This window comes from Phyllopteryx taeniolatus, chromosome 13 (genome assembly GCF_024500385.1).
Source record: "Phyllopteryx taeniolatus isolate TA_2022b chromosome 13, UOR_Ptae_1.2, whole genome shotgun sequence".
NCBI classification, from domain to species: Eukaryota; Metazoa; Chordata; class Actinopteri; order Syngnathiformes; family Syngnathidae; genus Phyllopteryx; species Phyllopteryx taeniolatus.
In genome coordinates, this window is record NC_084514.1 from 15,871,891 (window position 1) to 15,890,111 (window position 18,221).

Consider the following 18,221-nt stretch of genomic DNA (forward strand, 5'->3'; position numbering starts at 1 on the left):
TGTACCTAAAGTTGAAATATTGTACTATTGCCCATTTTGACCAGCAGATAGCAGTATTGGTGCGTTATCACAAGAACATTTAGACGGACATTACTTTGTGTGCCGAACAATGAAGCTTGCAGCATATTGCCTGTATGGAAGGAGAAAAGCAATCATCCATCCATTTTCCCGACTGCTTTTAATCAGCTGACCCTCATAAATGTAATTGCAAGAGGTACAGATTGTTTTGTCTATTCACAGCCATGCTAAAGGCTGTACATTAGTAGTACTGTGAGAAAGAAAATAGACTCGTTCATACAAACTTCAGCGTTTGAACAATCTGCTTTTTTTTTTTGCATATGCATAAAATAATCGTATATACGGTTATTATTCTTAAAAATGTAGGGTAATGTGTATCTGTTACATTATGACATTGTTTTATTTTAATTCCAAAATTACACAAGGGAGAATTTAGTGGGCCAAGACTGTCATACAAATGTAAAGGACCAAAATTGTAAAAATGATAATAATAATAGTAATTGTATTTATTTTTTTAAACGTTGGAGTAGTTTGGTTTCTGTAGTTAGTTACTTTTCACTTTGTTCCCCTTGAAAAATCTTTATTGAAAATGTTCCAGTTACAAACAAAAACAGACCGTTATTTGGCCCTACTGTTCATGCCAGATGTTAAACTTTTAAAACGCACCACATAACAACCGAGATGCCAAAAGCAGTCGTCCCTTTGCTACATTCAAAGTTCTCGTATATCTCACTACCTACAGGCTAGTGGGACATGTTGGAAGTCGCCTTGTGCATAAAAGATGAATAATGTATTTATTTAAATTTAAATATTTATATTTTTAAAAAAAAACGTTTTAATGGCGATCAAACACCCTTCAATATGCTAAACCGATATTTTCTAACGCATAGTTTCACACGATGGTTTAGGTTTCTCCGATAGAACATGAACGCAGCGGCTGGACTTCGCTGCTCTTGAAGAAGATGAGACGGTTCACAGGCAGTTGGAATCTGCGCGTGCGAGCGTCACGCGTCAAGATGTGCGTGTCCGTGGGACTTTAACATGTGGAAATTAAGGAATTAACGGCGGACCAGTGGTATTCTTACCAAGAAACTACAGTCATACTTTTACTCCCGGTAAAAGGTCGTCGGAAGACAAGAAATTGGCCGATTCGGTACGTGAACGACATTCACACGGAGCAAATCTTTGCTAACTTAACGCTCGTTTTGATGCAAGTAATTGAGCAATGACGTCATATAGCGAGACGATTTGAGGCTATAGTTAATAGTGGTGATACTAATGTTGTCCAGTAAGAAATATTAAAGCTTCTCACAGCGTGTCAATCACGTTCTTAAACGTGATGGTCATAAACTAGCTTGTTTCTTCAGTTTCAAGAGGACCCTTTCAAGTGCCTCCGTCCTCATCTCAAAACTACTAAATGTTCTCAAGTTCAACATCGATGTTCTTCTTACTGTGTTCCAGCCATGAGTCTTCTTTGGCTCCCGTTAATTGAAACAAAACAGTGCAGCACATTCCTGACGATCTGCTCCTCAACGTGAAACCCTGTGGCACATATCGCCTAAACATTTCTATTTTAAGTACTGCACTGTATTACATATTTTTGTATTTTTTTCGTATTGTGTAATCTAACAATCCCAACGGTTGTCAGTCCAGTTCGGGGGCGTCAGTTTCAACGAGATAAGCCATGTTTGTGTTTGAACTGGACACTGTCAGTAATGTGAACTTTGCTCAGTTGCTTCAATTTGTCTTGTCTTTTTTTTTTTTTTTTTTATTGAGTGGGTGTATTTCTATTTAATGTTGGAGTCCAATCTTGTGAGAATGGCTAAGGTCTTTGATGCTACCGAATCATTTGCAGTTTCCTCTTTCTTGCTCACCCCCCATGGGGCCAACATTTAGCCCAGTCAAAGCCAATTGTTCTCCTTTAATGAGTGCCCCAGTGTGATTCTGTGAGTTTCTTCTTTTAAAATGCAAGTTGAGCTCGGTCAATGACCAGCTGCCGAAGAATAAAGGAACAAAATCAATCAGCTATTAGTGAAAAGTTCCATCTTCTCAGTCTTTGACCCCACTTGACCTTGCAGACAACATCTCAAGATGATTTCAGTCACAAATGTTGCCCCAATACAATTAGCAGTCACCATCCAGGTGGTCTAGAAACAAAACTGCCCATGTGTGTCTTGGACCTTAGATCTGATGCGTAACCCATTCTTTCAGAACCTTGGTATGCTGCGTATGTTATGAAATTACAAGACCTAACTTTAGCAACATGCATCTGAACTTTCGTCACATTTGTATTGGTTTCAGTGCTTGGTTGATGTTTGAAATTTCCCAAAGTTCCATCTTTTGTCAGTTCTACCTTCCAGGAGGAAAGTTTACACGTCGAGGCTAAAAATTTAAATTTTGAACCAAGCACATGACAGCTTTGTTTGAATGTGGGAGAGTGTATGTCGTAAGTGATTTAGCATTCCAGGTGCCATATGGAGGTCAAGTCTGGGTTTTTATATTGTTACGGTGATCCCAAACCCCCTTGAAGGCACAAGGCAGCTGGAAGTCCCATAAATGTGCTTGAATGTGTAGCTGAAGACTATCCAGGAGTCTTGGCCTTTACCTGCAAACTATGTAGGGACTTGGGTTATGCTGACATGACAATTAGCTAGTAAAAGTGGGAACAGAGAACCTTATTGGGGGGCGGGGGTGGGGGGCGGGGGCATTTCTCACACATACCTGCAAATAACTTTTCAAGCTGTAATATGAAAGCTAAGCTAGTAATCTATGATGACACTACACGCAGGCACACCAACTGCTTGTTCTCACTGACAAAAACAATTTGAATGTCCTTTGCATATGTGGTATTTGGATGAAGAATTTCTTGAGTAGTGTTTGTAGTTGTTTAAAAAAAAAAATAAAAAAAACACTTTTAGATAAGGCTGGGTGGAGAAGCAGTTGGTGTGTATATGGTATGGGCATGGAATGCAAATTACAGTCTCTTTTAAATTATAGGCCTTTTAGCAGCTTTGTGTGAGGATACTGTTAAAAATGCACACAAAAACACTTTTTTTTTTAACCTGCATGTGCGCTTACCCATTGTTTTCTGGTATGAACTGCCCCATAATGTTGCAATAATTTCTTATGTTAGTTGTATGCCTGGGGTTAAGATTTAGGGACTGGAAGAGTTAATTTTTCCTTAAACATTTAAGGTGTTACTATCCCATCTCACCGACAAAATATGCATATAGAAGTCCGTGCTTATAGCTGGTTGAGTGGTAAAAATGGGTATTCTCATTTGACCACAGCAGGGACCAATCATTCTCTCATTAAGGGTTAGTTTGATCAGGGTGTTTGTAAACCATTTGGGCAGTAGTGTTCACTGTGCACTTACCACAACGTAGGCTCAAAAATGCAGAGGATTCAAATAAGTGGCTCATTTGTTTTGTGTCTGTGGGTGGTACTTTGGTAGAAACTGAGCATTTGATTGAGATGAGGAGAGAGTGTCAGGGTGTATTGTTTACTCCCGTGAATAGAAAGCCGTTAGTCTCTTGAGGCCTGTGTGGAAGGGGAAAAAACCGCAGGAGTAATGTGGGAAAGACGGTGCTCGTATAGAAAGGCTGTTTTGTCAGGGCGGCATTCTTTGCTGGGAAAGACGAGGGAAGAGGAAGGTCTTACAAGATAAATATAGCGCCAGTTCTGAAATAATAAAGTTAATTTGGCCAGTAGATCTCCTGCTTTCCCTGTCAGGTTGGATTCATATTTGTTTTCCACATAAACAGGCCCTGAGTGACGGTGTCAATGTTAGTCTGTCCCCACCATGTCTAACTGAAGATATCCCAGGGGGCTTATGTCATGCTTGAAGAGTCTCTTTAGCCATTTTGGGGCAGACGGCGAATGCAACATGAGACGGTTAGTTCATCCCTGAGAGAGCAGGAGATCTATGAAGTATTTTTATCTTTTTCTCCCATCAGCTTGTTTCGCATGACCAAACATCAATTTGAGTGGTTAATTGTTGCGTAAAGCACTCATTAAGTGCCTACTTGCACATTATTTTGCTATGAGTTGGCAGCAATCTTGGCATCCACTTAGGGCTCGGTCATGGGGACAGAAGAAGAGCAGTCAATCATAACTTGGCTTGGAGGACTGAATTAAATCCTTGTAACGCAAAAAGTAAAGAAAATGAATTAAAAAAATATTTATAGCTTGGGTTAAAACTCGGCTGTCTGTACTTGTGCATTTCTGTGACTATAAGAAGTGTCTGACACAGACATGGTATAGGATAAACTGAATCTAGGCGACGAGGAAACTGTTGCTTTTAAAGGACATAATTTAAAACGTTTTCAACCCAAATTTTTGTACAATATAAATAAAACTTCGGCTGTATGTTTGACAATGTTAATTCAGCTTCACTCACTAAATCTTTTTGGTTACAGCCTTTCATTTTTGCTTGTGCCACTGTAACCCTCTCTGAAGAAGACAGGGAAAGGAGAGAGTAGAAGTATCATTTTATCTTCCTCTATAGACATGCTCACCGGTTTCTCTTCACCCACCATCCAGATGGCCCATTAAAAGGTGAAAAATGCTCCAGATGCCCGCCACTCCCCTCCCTTATTATTATTATTGTTTTTAATAAACATATCAAGCTTTAGGCCTTGGTTCACTGTACATGTTTTCTCATCTGTCCCTTGTTCGTTATGCTTTCAAGAGGCATCCAATCATTGGATTATTGTAAAGCCTGGCAATTAGAGGAACATTGAAGAAGTGATCCATTGCTGCTCTTTTGTTTAATAACCATCGGAATGGCTTAACTTGCATCTGTCTCCTATTAGTGAGAAAATTGCTGACTCCCTTGCTGCGGGTAATGCATCCATCAGCTGTGGGAACCAAACGCTTTCCATTTGGGCAAAATGGCAGCTAGTTCAAGCACAGGTGGTCAACTTAGCCTGTATGTTGGTCGGTATGTTATGTTTTTCTTATGATATAAAATTTGGCCATGTCCCCTCCCTAGGAAAACAAGGACATGGATTTGTGACATCAACAAATGTAGGTGCAATCCAATGAGTTACAATTGTTGAATTCTGTCTAAATGTGGGATACACTGGTTTTTGTGGCCTAAATATTTCCAGCCACAGTTTTATTCGTCAGAATTTCTTCTTCAAACAACATTTATCACTCTTTGATAAGGCATGGATAAACATTTTTTAAAACCCAGACAGCACGTCATATTTTCAGACCTTTTCTTCCCTAGTGCCTTTCATTGACCACAGAAATATTTGCATAATTTTGGTCTGGGCATTAACTGGGGTGAGTTCACAGGTCACTGTAGGTGGGTTTGTTATTAGGATTTTATTTCTTGACTAAAACAAGTTCAAAGCATGAAGTCCACTTGAGCGAATTACACACAACGAAGACACTACTTCAAACTCAATTGGCCAAGTTGGGCCAAAGGCTATTTGTAAAGGCCTCATTTGTAAAGAATGCCATTGAGGCAGTACAGTGCTGCATTGATATCCGCATGGCTGGCATCATTTACCATCTCATTTGTCCCATTCGATCTATGATGAAGGTGTGGCTTAAGTACTTATTTTGTTGCGATGATTGCTAAACTACTAATTTTGTTGCAATGATTAGCCTTTGTGTTGAGTCATAGTGATTTAAAAAAAAAATAATAATTAAAAATCCAGTTTTCTGAAATCCAGGTTGCAGCTTTCTTGCAAAGTAGAAGTTCTCTTGAGTACTGAGTATCCAGGTCTGTGAAATTTCTTTTTGCATTCCTGCACATCTTAATTGGCACTCCTCCTGGCAATGGGCTCACTTTAGCCTCGGCTGGCCTGGTTGTCAGATCAGCACACTGGCCAGTGAAAGCAAGAGGAACAATGTAATGCTAATCCCTGAAAAATTTCTGCTCCTCTGATCTTGCTAGCCCAAGAATGCAATGTTTTAAAGGCCGCAGACTCGCTAGAAATCACAAACGGACCAGTTCCCATGCACAGTGATCCATATTAATTTACTGCAAAAAAACAGAGCATTAGTGGCCGTGGATTTGTTGTGAGGGGACACACTTCATCCGAGCATGAGGGATTGGAAAAAATACATGATATCAGAGACTGTAGCTTTGATCTGTTTAAAAAATAAATAAATACATGAAATGAACACTAATTTGTTGCACTTAACTGATTTTTCAACTCATTGCTTGCGTTAAAAGTTAAATGTATTTGATTGTATCGTCTACTTATTTAATCCACTTTTAATAGCAAAGTTGTGATTTCTTTTTTGTGGTGGTAACGACTGTGAAATACATGCAAAAAAACATCTTACCAAGTTTCTGAACACATTCTTACTCTTATCACATTATTCATCATACATAATTTGAACTACATTAACAAGATGTTCATTGTTGTGGTTGCAGTGAAAACTGCACTGTATCACCTCATCTGGCTCCACTCAATGCGGAGGAGCAGCGGCTCTACTCTGAGCCCCTCCTGGATAACGGAGCCAGACACCATGCCGAGGAAGCTCATTTCTGTATTTCGCCTGTATTGACGATCTTGTTCTTTCAGTCACGACTTACAGCTTGTGACCATTGCTGAGGCTAGGAGCGTAGGTCGACCAGTAAATCCAGAGCTTTGCCTTTCTGCTCAGCTCCTTCTTTACCATGCACACAACATATGGGTGTGTTGCTTACTGTAATTCATATTTTGGCCCAATCCTAATGCCATCAAATCGTTCTGCCCTCGACCATCTGTTCTACTACCTCCCTACACTGCCCTTTCTCTCCTGATTAGACTGAGCTCATGTCACAGTCTCCCCCTGCATACCTCCACCCTGGCTGCACTATATATTACAAAGTGGTTGGCATGAGCAAGCCCAGAGCAGTGAACAATAGAATGACAAGAATTTCCTCTTTTGCTTACAGTAAGGCCCAATAACCTTCTATGCTGCTGATGCCTGATTTAAATAAATATATATATATTTTTTTTTTTAACAAAAAAAACTGACAGACTTGAAGTGAAGCAAACCTAAACTTTAAGTACAATGTGAGCACACCAGGAAGGGTCACCATTTCTCTGACTATACACTCTTAAGTCTAGACGTGTCTTTGCTCTTTTTGAGCCTTTGTTTTGTTTTTCAGTTCCAAAGGCCTGAGTGCCATGCCAGAGGGGTCCCATTCTGTTCTCCACCAGGGCCCAATGGGGGAAGGTAAGCCCAGTGCAGCTTTACACTTTATGACCCATGCCCTTTTAATCTCTGTTCATACACTCTTACAGTACAGAGAGCTTTAATTTGGCGATCCATTCTACCCTGTGCGTAGGAGAGTTAACCAAATGGAGAAATCTTGCAAGTGGACAATTAGACAAATGTAATGGCTAGGCATTGAGCAGTCCTCCTACAGTCCTGTTTGGCTCAGAGTGTCTTTGTGTGTCTGTGGAGCTCTGCCAACTGCCGCCATACCGCTGCAACCTCGCACACATCAAACCAGAATCTGTCAAACTCACAGACCGCTAAGATAGTTTGTCTAGTCAGCGGTGCTGACTTTGCATTCGTGGGGATAGAAGAAGGGTGGAGGGGGAACTCAAATTACATATTATTTTAGTGTTCATTATCTTTAGTCGCAGAGCTACGGTTTAACACAGAGCCTCTTTGTATCTGTTTGCCTGTTCTGTCCCTCACCCCCCACGCCTCCGCTCTACATTTGGAACTGGGTTTCCTCTTTGGCTGAAGATTACAAATGTGTCAATGGTTCCCTTTTTTTCCAAGCTTCAGCTTTGAACCAAAGAGACATTTGGCTGTAGAAAACTTGTCATCGCCATTAGTACAAATGTTTAAAAGCTCACAACCAGCCCTGACCATACATGCGATCGCTCATTTTGCAGCTTGTCCAAATCAAACTTGTTCACAACTTGGACCAGTTGGGAGTGGAAAAATGTTGGGGTGACCTAACTACCTTGTTATTGATGGATGGGTGGATGTTCGTTAACTGATGGGGAAACTGCTAATTCTGGTAATGTATGTTTCTGATTGGATGTGGATTATTGGACACAAGGAATGCACATGGCGAAAGCAGAATTGGAGTGTGGTCAAGGTAAACATTGTGGTGAGCATCCAAACTTAGTTTCTCTGCAGGGTCAAAGGTTTATGAACTGAGTGAGCTGTGTTGATGTCCTTCTTCTGACTCTACCAGCATGCTTGTAACGCCTTTGTGAGTTTTCACCTTAAAAGCAGCCTGGGGGCATGCATTTTAATTCTTCAAGTGGCGACTGTTGCCTTCTATCAAATTTAAGCCTCTTTGTTGCCTCTTTGTCTTATTTTTTTCCAGCACCGCTGAATGACAGGATCATAAAAGCCCTCACACGTTACACCTCAGTGCAGCTTTGCTCACCATGGTGGAATATCCTTCCTAGTATATCATATGGTGTTAAAAGGTTGATGTACATCTCAGCTGTCAGTTTGATGGTTGATGCTCAGAAAGTCATCAGCAGACCTGCGGCAGCTCTCTCAAAGATAAAGACTCCCACTGTGATCTACTTACCCCCTGTCAGGAATGTAGCTGTCTGTGCAGAATGTACAGCTTTAAAGGGCTTCTGGGGGACGGGCGGATCATCTCCATTCTTTGCAGCTTTTCCAGCCCAGTGGGTATAGGGATGTGGACGTAGACGGGTGATGGCAGCAACATTTTTTTAGGGAACTCCTGGATGGGAACTCTTTAACTGCTTAATTGCTTTTAGTGTTAAACCACTCTTAACCTCAGGTGAAATGTTAATTTATAGAGTCATGAACTTACACTCAACTCAGTTTTAAACTTGTTGCATATTCAATCAGTGCAAATGTTTTATAACATACCCGCTGTTGCTCCTACAACCCCACTGTATTGTCTCAGACTCTCACACTCCCCTCTAAAACATTTCTTTCATTGTAAATCATTTTATTGCATCCTACAATAGCATTCCTACTATAGAAGTCTTTCAATGGATTCCCCACATTAGTCACAGGCTCTCTGTTCTGGGTCTCCTCAGAAACTCATTGAAATCAATTGTCGTTATCAGCTTTCTCCAAAATACTTTGGAATCAGTTGATGTCGTAAAAGATCTCGCATGCAGACATTTAAATGAGATTAGTTCAACACTCACTGAAACCTGTTATGACAAGCCAAGACGTTTTCGAAAACGGGGGCTTATGGAACTGTTTTTGACTCTTATGTCATCTCTTGATTGCATCCTCCAAGCTTAAATTATTAATTAATTTAAAATGGTCCACTTACTGTGGACTTTGCATTTATTTTCCAAGTTTTATTTACATTGGAGTTTACAATGTTTACAAGTGGCTTGAACGTGCTCCACATATCTTGACTGTTTTCTGCTCTCTTTTTCTTACCTAACTTACCTACCACTATCTGGCATTATCCTTCTGCCTTATCGGAGGACAGTGTTGTAAGGACAAAAGAGGGGTTACTGATGTTAAATTCCTCATTGGCCTGCTGTTTGGTGTAGTCAGTTTTATGGATGCTTAAACCACTGAATAAACTGCATCACAACTTTTATACTCTGCATGTGATTAACGACTTGGTATGAAGTAAATTAATCTCTTCCTCCACACTTAGCACAGCTGACCTTCCACCAACCCATGTGTACTCTGGAGAGGCGCTAACATGACAGCAGTGTGGTTGTAGATCGCCACATTGGTGGTAACGTTTATAGTAGACTCGCGCCTCTCAGATGGGTAAGGAAATGCGAGCGTTGAATAGATTGAGGGCTTGCTGAGTATGCGGATGCCTGAAGCATTCTTGTTGGTGGGGGGTGAGATGTCGGTGGAGGGGTTTCCGAAGTGGATCATCACATGCCAATACACTGAGGTCACTTGGCTCGGCTGGATCCTTTCAGAGCTGGGGCCGAGTACACGGGAGGTTTACAGGATTAAATGTGAGCTTTTCCCGACAATTTGTGCTTGTAAGACTGACAAACCTGCCTTTCCGAAAAATGTCGGTCCTCGTCAAAACTCCTGAATTTTATTTATAAATGTGGAGTGAATTAGTTGAAGAAACTAGATGGACTGAACTAATACAATTTTCTCATTTTGCCAGTCTATCCACCTTTAAAAAAAGACATTCTTAAAGTAGTGTCAGGATATTTTAATTTCACCCTTTAAATAAAGTGAGACTGCATAAAGTACTGATCATTTCACTTCTAAAACACTCAAATTCCCCAAAAGCTTCCCACATTTTGACCTTGACTATCAGTGTGGAATGTAGTTTCATTTTGTGTGTGTGTGTGTACACTCTGCTGTCCACTGCCATTTATTTACTCAACTTCAAGCTAATTATTAACATTAAAATCTACTTGTGGGGCAAATGCTGGGAGAATTACAACAAAACCTTAAACCACCAAGAAAAGTGACCTAAATCCTTCCCTCCATTCAGGTATAGTAAATTAATCTGTGCCTTTTGTAATTCGTAGCATTTTGGCTCATGCTGTTTGATTATGGTCTGTGAAGACCTGAGGTCTTATCCTTGAACGCACCCGCTGCATGTGGGCCGTGTCCTCCAGAGGGCTAGCCATTCACATTACCAGGTGGGGAGGAGTTTTTCCCATGGTGATCAGGACCATAACATTGATTCTTGTGGGGTTTTGGCGGCACTGAAGAAGGAAAGTCAGAGACAAGAAGGAATGACTTAATTGTATCATGAAAGATGATTCAGTTTGTATCCAATAAGGATGACAGGGTCATGTGCTCTGCCGATGGATTAGAAGGATAAATTAGCAAATTAACAGGTGTCGTTAAACAAGGTGGCAAATGTTTTCTTGTTTGTGAGTGAACTCAGAAATTTAAAGTAAAAACCAGCCTTAATGGAAGTAGGAATTTCCTCATTGTTACATTCTTTCATGTCATAGGTGAGCATCTGTCAATTCTAAATCCTTCTCAAGTCCAGAAGTTTCTTTTTTTTTTTCTTCCAAGATCTCAATCAACCATAATCTCAGTTTGACTTTTCTTTTTTCTTGTGTTGTCATCCGTGGAGGTTGAAAAAGTAATGAGGCTGGGAGTTGAAAGTAGATGTCTCTTTTTAAATGTATGGCATAAAAGTACTCAAATTAAATACAGATTAGGGATGGGTACCTTTCACATTTGACCCAGTATGGTACCAATTCCCGGTACCTGGGAATCAATACTGGTACTCAAAGGTACCAATTTTCGGTACTCTTGTGTGTGTGTGTGTGTGTGTGTGTGTGTGTGTGTGTGTGTGTATGTGGTAATAAATAATTTATTTAATGATAAAATCTTTTTCTTTTTTTTTATTCAATTTAACATTTACTTTTCAATATAGAAACTATTTAACAAAAAAAACATCCCAAGTTTAAAACAAATGAGCAAAAGAGGATGTAGCAAAAAATAAAGGTACAATATTGTAGTGAGTGAAGAGCAAGGAAAAGAACAATATTTTACAAATAATAATGAAGTATAATTAAGATAAACAATATATAAAATATTACAAAATACAAAGTCAAAGTAAACTTATTTGCAAAAAAACGAACTATAAACTCCATTGTATTACGATGTATGGATATATGGCCTCTGCCACTGTTTTGTACTTATTTTTATCGATTTAATAAAGATTGTCTCATTACTTCAAATTATTTGTTAGACTCAGCTTGCTCGATCTAACACTCTGCACCCCTGAAAGAGACGTTAAATAACCTTTTTAGCTGTCTGCTGCGAATGCCTTGCCACTCGTTAGGCAGAAGCTAGCTTCCTTTGTGGGACTACTGTGGCTCCTCTCTGCGCTTTGTGGCTGGACAGCCTTCTGGTGTGTGTGCCCCACGAAGCACTCCCACTTGGACCAGTCTGCTGCCACCCTGCCAGCTCTCCTGGGCACATACCTGCTTTCACGGATTGCCGGCTGGTAGCTTGCTCCTAATTCTGAAGTGCTGAACTTTTCCCCATCTCCAGCGACAGTACAATCAGTACGTTCCACTGCTCTGCTTCTGCTGTGGTTTAACATTGCTGCTGCCGATCTCCCATCAAGTGTATTATTCATCTGCTCTACATGGATTACACTGCCTGTGTCTGACTCACAAGCGCAACTCTGCCGCTTCGTTACTTTCCTGCCATACTTCCAAACCCTGCTTGTTTGTTGTGAACGTGAGTGAACCTGCCTGAGTGACGTCATTACGCTCTTGTGCAGCACCGATGTGTTCAAGTGTGCCATGGAATTTGGCTAGCTATTCCACTCACAACGTGCGCGCAAAGGTATCGAAACATGGTACGATTGATTTTACGTGAATTGGTACTCGGTAGTACTGACAGAATTCGGTCGGTACCAAAAAACAAACAAACACAGATTTCGGTACCCATCCCGAGTACAGATACCTTTAAAAATCTACTTAAGTATTTGTACTTTGTGCTTCCCACTACTGCTCCCTGCCAATGGCCCTTGAAAATCATTTTAGCTGTCAGGCTGATGTGGCCAAACATCTAATTATCTCGTTGCCCTGCGCCACATTGGCTGTATGATTACACACGCAATGTCCCCCTTTGCGGAGTTCTGTCTGAAAGCGACAGGCAAATAAATCTCTGTACTGGTATGGCTATGATGCACTTTATTTACTGAGAAGCCAAGTCTTGAAGCAGCATATAGGTGTGCACCCTACACCTAAAATGAAAATCGAACCTAAATAAAAAAGCCTTTTTGTATCACTGCTCATTCTTTTGGTTGAAACATAATTTGTATGAAGTGTGAAGAGGAATACAAGGTGTGAAGTAAGATGTGATTCACTTTTACTTGGGAAACTATTGGAACATGACTCATTATTAATCAAGCAGGAGTGGTTATGTGGCGTGTTACTTATAGAGCAAGTAATAGCCTGTTCCACATCCCCCCCCCCCCCCCCCCCTTGGTGTAGTTGTATTTTCCGGTGTTTGGAAAAATGCTCAACGCAGATGCAAATGACAAACATGCCATTAGCAGTAAATACTTCAGGAGGAGTTGTTCTGCTCGCCCACGGTTTGTCAGTGGCAGGATTGTGCGTTGTGTTTTGGATAAGAGCCCAATTTTATAAGAAAATTACATTAGTATCAATTGAGATAGTTGTGGAAAGATTTAATCAGTAATTCTGGGTTTTTGATTAATAAAAGTCGTAAATGTATGACATAGTGGGGAAAAGGGTCTTCATTCTCACTTGTGAGCCATCATATTAAAAGTCTGAAAGGGAAGGTGAGCGGATTTAATAAGGATCCTAGCTTTAACACATTGTCCTTTTTCGCTTGGGTTTGTCTCATCATTGCTGTCTGTGCCATCATGTAGTGACTTCTAACTACCTGGAGATATTTTAAACATATGATTAGCATTGTCTACTGTTAATGCTTCCAACTTGCCCTTTGCAACCCCCGCTATTTTTTAATTTTCTTTTTTTGACTCAAATTACCCATCACCTTTTATGTAGTTCTCCATTTTTATTTTATTTTTTTGACTCACATTACCCATCACCTTTTATGTAGTTCTCCATTGTATTACAGAACACTGAATACAGTCTTCATAATTCTGTTTTGCTATGAGAGGCATATGCCATATAAATATGTAATGTAATGTAATGTTGCCTGTGTCAGAATTTGCATTGTGGTCCACATTGAAGCTTGTTTGCATGCTGACCTGTTCAAAAAATGAGTCATATCCTCACAAGATTTTGCAACCTATGCGAAGCCTCGTAGTTGCATGCTGTGTCTGATCATTTCCTGAGGGAGTGGAGCAATCCTTATCTGTAACTATTTGCGCTGATATATGCCAGATCATTTCAAAGTACGTTATGGTTGGAACATTCATGACTCTTGTCGTTAGGTCTCTACAGTTAAGGTAAGCATTCTGAGATATTTTTTTTTCACAAACCAGATTTTTTTCTATATAAAGGAATGTTGTCTGCACCTAGAGCCTCAAAGTGATGTAGATCATTTCTGTCATTGCAGTGACGCCACCTTTCAAAAAAAGAAAGGTTAATTGCTAGGTGCTCTGGCCCGTTCATTTCAGTAGTCTGTTACTCACCAGAATCACCGCTATGACATCAGAGCCTGTGAACCATACGTTTTACTGGTCTGATAGTAGAAACTCGGCTAGACTTTAGATTACAAGATATAGACTGATTAGTCATCATGTCCTGTCTGCTTTCACCTGGGGACCAGCCTGAAGTATTCACTGGAGTAGAACTAACCCATTTTAATCATCTTTTCACAACAAGCTAAAACAGTAATTTGTTGAATTTGAGAAATAGTTTCCAGATGATTTGTGTTAAAGGAAGCAACCTAAGAAAAGGGGGATGGTCATGCTTGTTGCATTAACTTAGCTTTTTGTCTGAAAACGTAAACCTCTGCTTAAAGACCAGGATACTGTTTTTCAAAGATGGTCAATTAGGTTTGTTTTAGTGTAATTCCAAGCATTTTTATTTGTTACAAACACAGATGAACAGTTGATCAAGTTTAATCCATTAAGATTAATTTACTGAACGCATTATCTGACGAGTTTTGTAGTGTGAAACTCCGCAAAATACTGCTACGAGTGAGTTTGGGGGCTGTTTTACATGAGTCTAGATACTATACTGTCTGTGTAGCCTCGACTTGGTTAATGTTTATATTAGAGAGGAAACCACTGTATTGATACTGTGCAAAACAAAGGGGGTTTTACAACTTGCAAAAGCTGTGGTCTGGATTTTTTTTTAAAGGTTGCAGCGCATATACTCAACTATGAAAACTCTACATAGTGTCAGATTATCTAATTATATAAATATTTCCGAAAAGTTGTTACTTGCAAGAACAGATTCTGAGATTATGAAAAGTGAATTGCAGGATAGAAAGAGTCTTGGTGCGCATTTTATTTAACAAATAATAGCTTTGCAGAAAATAGTTATGTGCACAGTAATGTTTTCGTCAGCGTGTCTTATTGCCAAAACCTCATTGGTATGTGGGCCTTAAAGTGACATTCTGTGGGTGTAAATGCATGGCAGAAGATATTGTACCTTTTTTAGTGTATTTACCTTTTTTTTCCCCCCCCCAGGAACATGTTTTTCCAATGACCATAAGACTAATACAATATCCAGATATGGTTGTGTCTCGTTCCAGACACACACAAAACTTAATGGAGAATTGGCACACTATAAAACAACAGTTCACAAACCAATGGGTGTTATCGTGGTTCTGTTTAAGCAGTAGTTTAATACCATAGCATTTAGTTGTACACATCTGACAGGAATGACACTGTAATAGATCTGGCCTTGTCAATGTGTCTCCACATCCCACTGAGATTAAGAGCAAATGTTTGCTGATGTCGAAGACATTCCAGGCTACAACCTTCCTCTTCCTCGCTCACATTCATCGTTAAATCTTTCGTCTGCATAACGTGAAGAATTAAACCATTTTGCATTCGATTGCACTGGCTGAGCGCTCCGCTGTGGCTCTGTTGATGGGAAACATGTGGTGAGTGGTTTCACTCACAGATAATTTATGCCTATCTGTAATGGTTGATCAAAGCTATGGTACAAGCTGAGCTGGCCTGTTGCTCGGGTCTTCAGATAAGTGAAATAGTGATCCTACACACTTAGTCATTTGAAAATGCTCTTCAGCTGTCTAATCTTGAATAGAAGTGTTCAAACTGCAAGAACGGTGCTCATTTTTTGCTTATTGGGCCATTTCTGCCCTTCCCTCTAACTTGGCATACACTGTAGGACAACAGTGTTATTATGAAGGAATATTTGGGTGGGAGGTGAGAAGGAAGTGAGTTTTGTAGACCAGACAGCACAGTTTGAGAATGGCAAAGGAAGCAGATTGACCATTCAAATTGGTATGTAATAGCTCACCGCTGTCCTCCCTTTTTTGCACCATCAACCCTGTAGTTTGTCACGAAGCATAAGCAGCGGTCGTCTCCCACGAGCCTGCTCCTCTGTTTCTCCCACCGCATTGCTTTGTATACCTTCGTGTGGATAGTGGAGCGAGTAGACAGAGTAATAACGGTGCACCAGTCTCTCTTCGGGCCAAAACTGAGTCATGGAAAGTAGGAGGGCGCCAGATGTGTGTGTGCATGTGAATAAACTGGAAGGGTATCATTCAGCTGTCAAACTTCATTGACAGCTTTGCTCTGCTCTCGTGTGAAATTTCTGGCTTGTGTAGCTTGCTTCAGTCCAAGAAGAACAATAGCAGGTTGTATTTTCACTAGAGTCAAGTGCAAATGCTGGGTAAGAGTGAATCCCTCCACTTCTTTCACATTTTCTCTTGGGCTTAATTGTTACATTTTCAAATGTGGGCTGAATTTCAATGATACACAGCTAATGATTAACATTTATGCTAACTCCTGTCAACACTGATGTATGCGAGTGGGTTTCAAGCGGACAACGTTGTGAGCTACATCTGTCAGCACCAAAGTATCCTCCCCATCGTCACTTGGCAATAGACTTCACCTGAACCATTTCACTTTACAATTGTAGCCTTATTCAATCCAATTTATTGGTCTGAAGTCAAAATACATGGGCAGAAACATCTGTAGCATAAAATGGGTTTGACCTCTTTGCACACTACAAATACCTCAGGAAACTGAACTCTGTGTACAGAGGGAACTCGGTACCACTCAGTCTCACATTGCCTATGACTTCATATATTTTGGAACATCTGTGAGGAAAAATGTTCTTCTGGCTAGGGAGGATGTGAAACGGAACATGTATTTCTTTAGAATTTAAATAATTATAAAACTTATAAGCCAAGAACTGTCACTCACCGCTATCTGAAACCAGAGCACTGAACCTTTTGCCGCAGATAACCGCAATTTGTTCATGGCATTCACATGCAGACAAAAAATAAAAACACTAGTACTAATTGGCTTATTATTCGTTTGAATTTGGGAAAAAAATCCTTTAGACAATAATGGAAATTGTCATACTAGTGTTTAAAAAAACAACAACAACACACACACAAAAAAACAGTAATAGCTCATCTACATTGGCCCATTACAAAATCTCCCAAATACGTGGGCAAATGCATTATGGTCCAATGAAACCAAGGTTGAACATTTTGGCCCTAATTCTAAAAAGTTTGTTTGGCACATATGCAACACTCCTCATCACCCAAAGCATACCGTGCCTACAGCGAAGCATGGTGGGGGCACCCGGGGCAGCATCATGCTTTGGGGCTGTTTTTCTTCAGCTGGAAATGGGGCCTTAGACAAGGTGGAGGGAATTATGAACAGTTCCAAATACCAGTCAGTGTTAGCACAAAACCTTTAGGCTTCTTCTAGGAAGCAAAAACAAAAACAACTGGGGTTAATCAGAGGAACGTTAAATGGTGGCTGGTATGTGCGGGCTCCCATTTAACATGAATTTGAATGTTGTTACTTCAGAACTCAACCACATCCCAATTATAAGACGGTGTTGACACTTCTCCAACCACATTATTTAAGTTTATTTTAATTTCCCTCTCAAAGATTTCAATTGAGTTGTACAGGTTATGGTTCACATTAATAATGGAAAAGGATTGTTAATGATTTATTTTGGTCTAATTTTTTTATATCATTAATACTTGGCATCCGAAAAGGGTGTGCCAACTAAAGAAAAGTGGGTTTTGTCAGATTTCTCAGTTGACTTATGACATCCATCCTCTTTTTCTGTATTCCTCTCTTCTATATAGAATATCCTCAGTTACCTTCACCCCTCTCCGCTGGAGAACATGAACAAACAAACGCAGACTTGGATCCAGACTGTTACAACCAACTATGTGCGGAGCCATTGGATGGCGAGGGGGAACGTCCAGTAAGTCTAGTGTCCACCTTGTCTTCTGGGTCATCCCGTGACAGTCACAGCCTTTTTGGGAGCACAGTTACCCTTCCTTCCTCCTGCACCCCACCCATACCAAGCGAGGAGGACATCAACTTGGAGCTGAGCCCGGCCGAAAGCACAGTAGAGCAGAGAAGAGACCAGAGTCCTGGCCTCGCAGGGTCCAGCGGACTATGGAAGCCGCACCTGATCGGTAACCAGTGGAATAACAATAACGCCACCTCCAACAGGCAGGCAAGTGCAGAGATCCTTCACATCCCCACATCGCCTGTCATCACTGACACAATGGCGCCAAACCCAAAACTGACCCATGTGGACCGAGTTGTCATGGAGATCATCGAGACTGAGCGCATGTACGTCAAAGATCTGCGAAGCATTGTAGAGGTGAGTCACTGTTGTAATTACTGTACAGCATTACAGTAATTA

At 40.5% G+C, this 18,221-nt stretch overlaps 1 protein-coding gene across 4 annotated transcripts in view; it reads left to right on the forward strand.

Annotated features, from left to right (window-relative positions):
* Positions 1-963: 963 nt before the first annotated feature.
* LOC133488362 (pleckstrin homology domain-containing family G member 3) overlaps positions 964-18,221 on the forward strand; it is a 32,197-nt gene continuing 14,939 nt past the window's right edge. For 2 of the 4 annotated variants that reach the window (XM_061796118.1, XM_061796120.1), the window contains exons 1-3: positions 964-1,171; positions 7,136-7,203; positions 17,650-18,179. In XM_061796118.1, coding sequence (XP_061652102.1) covers positions 7,155-7,203; positions 17,650-18,179 — 579 coding nt within the window. In that variant the 5' untranslated portion in view covers positions 964-1,171; positions 7,136-7,154. Of the gene's footprint in view, positions 1,172-4,832; positions 4,933-5,011; positions 5,047-7,135; positions 7,204-17,649; positions 18,180-18,221 lie in introns of those variants that run through there. The other 2 variants (XM_061796119.1, XM_061796121.1) reach the window with 2 other exon arrangements.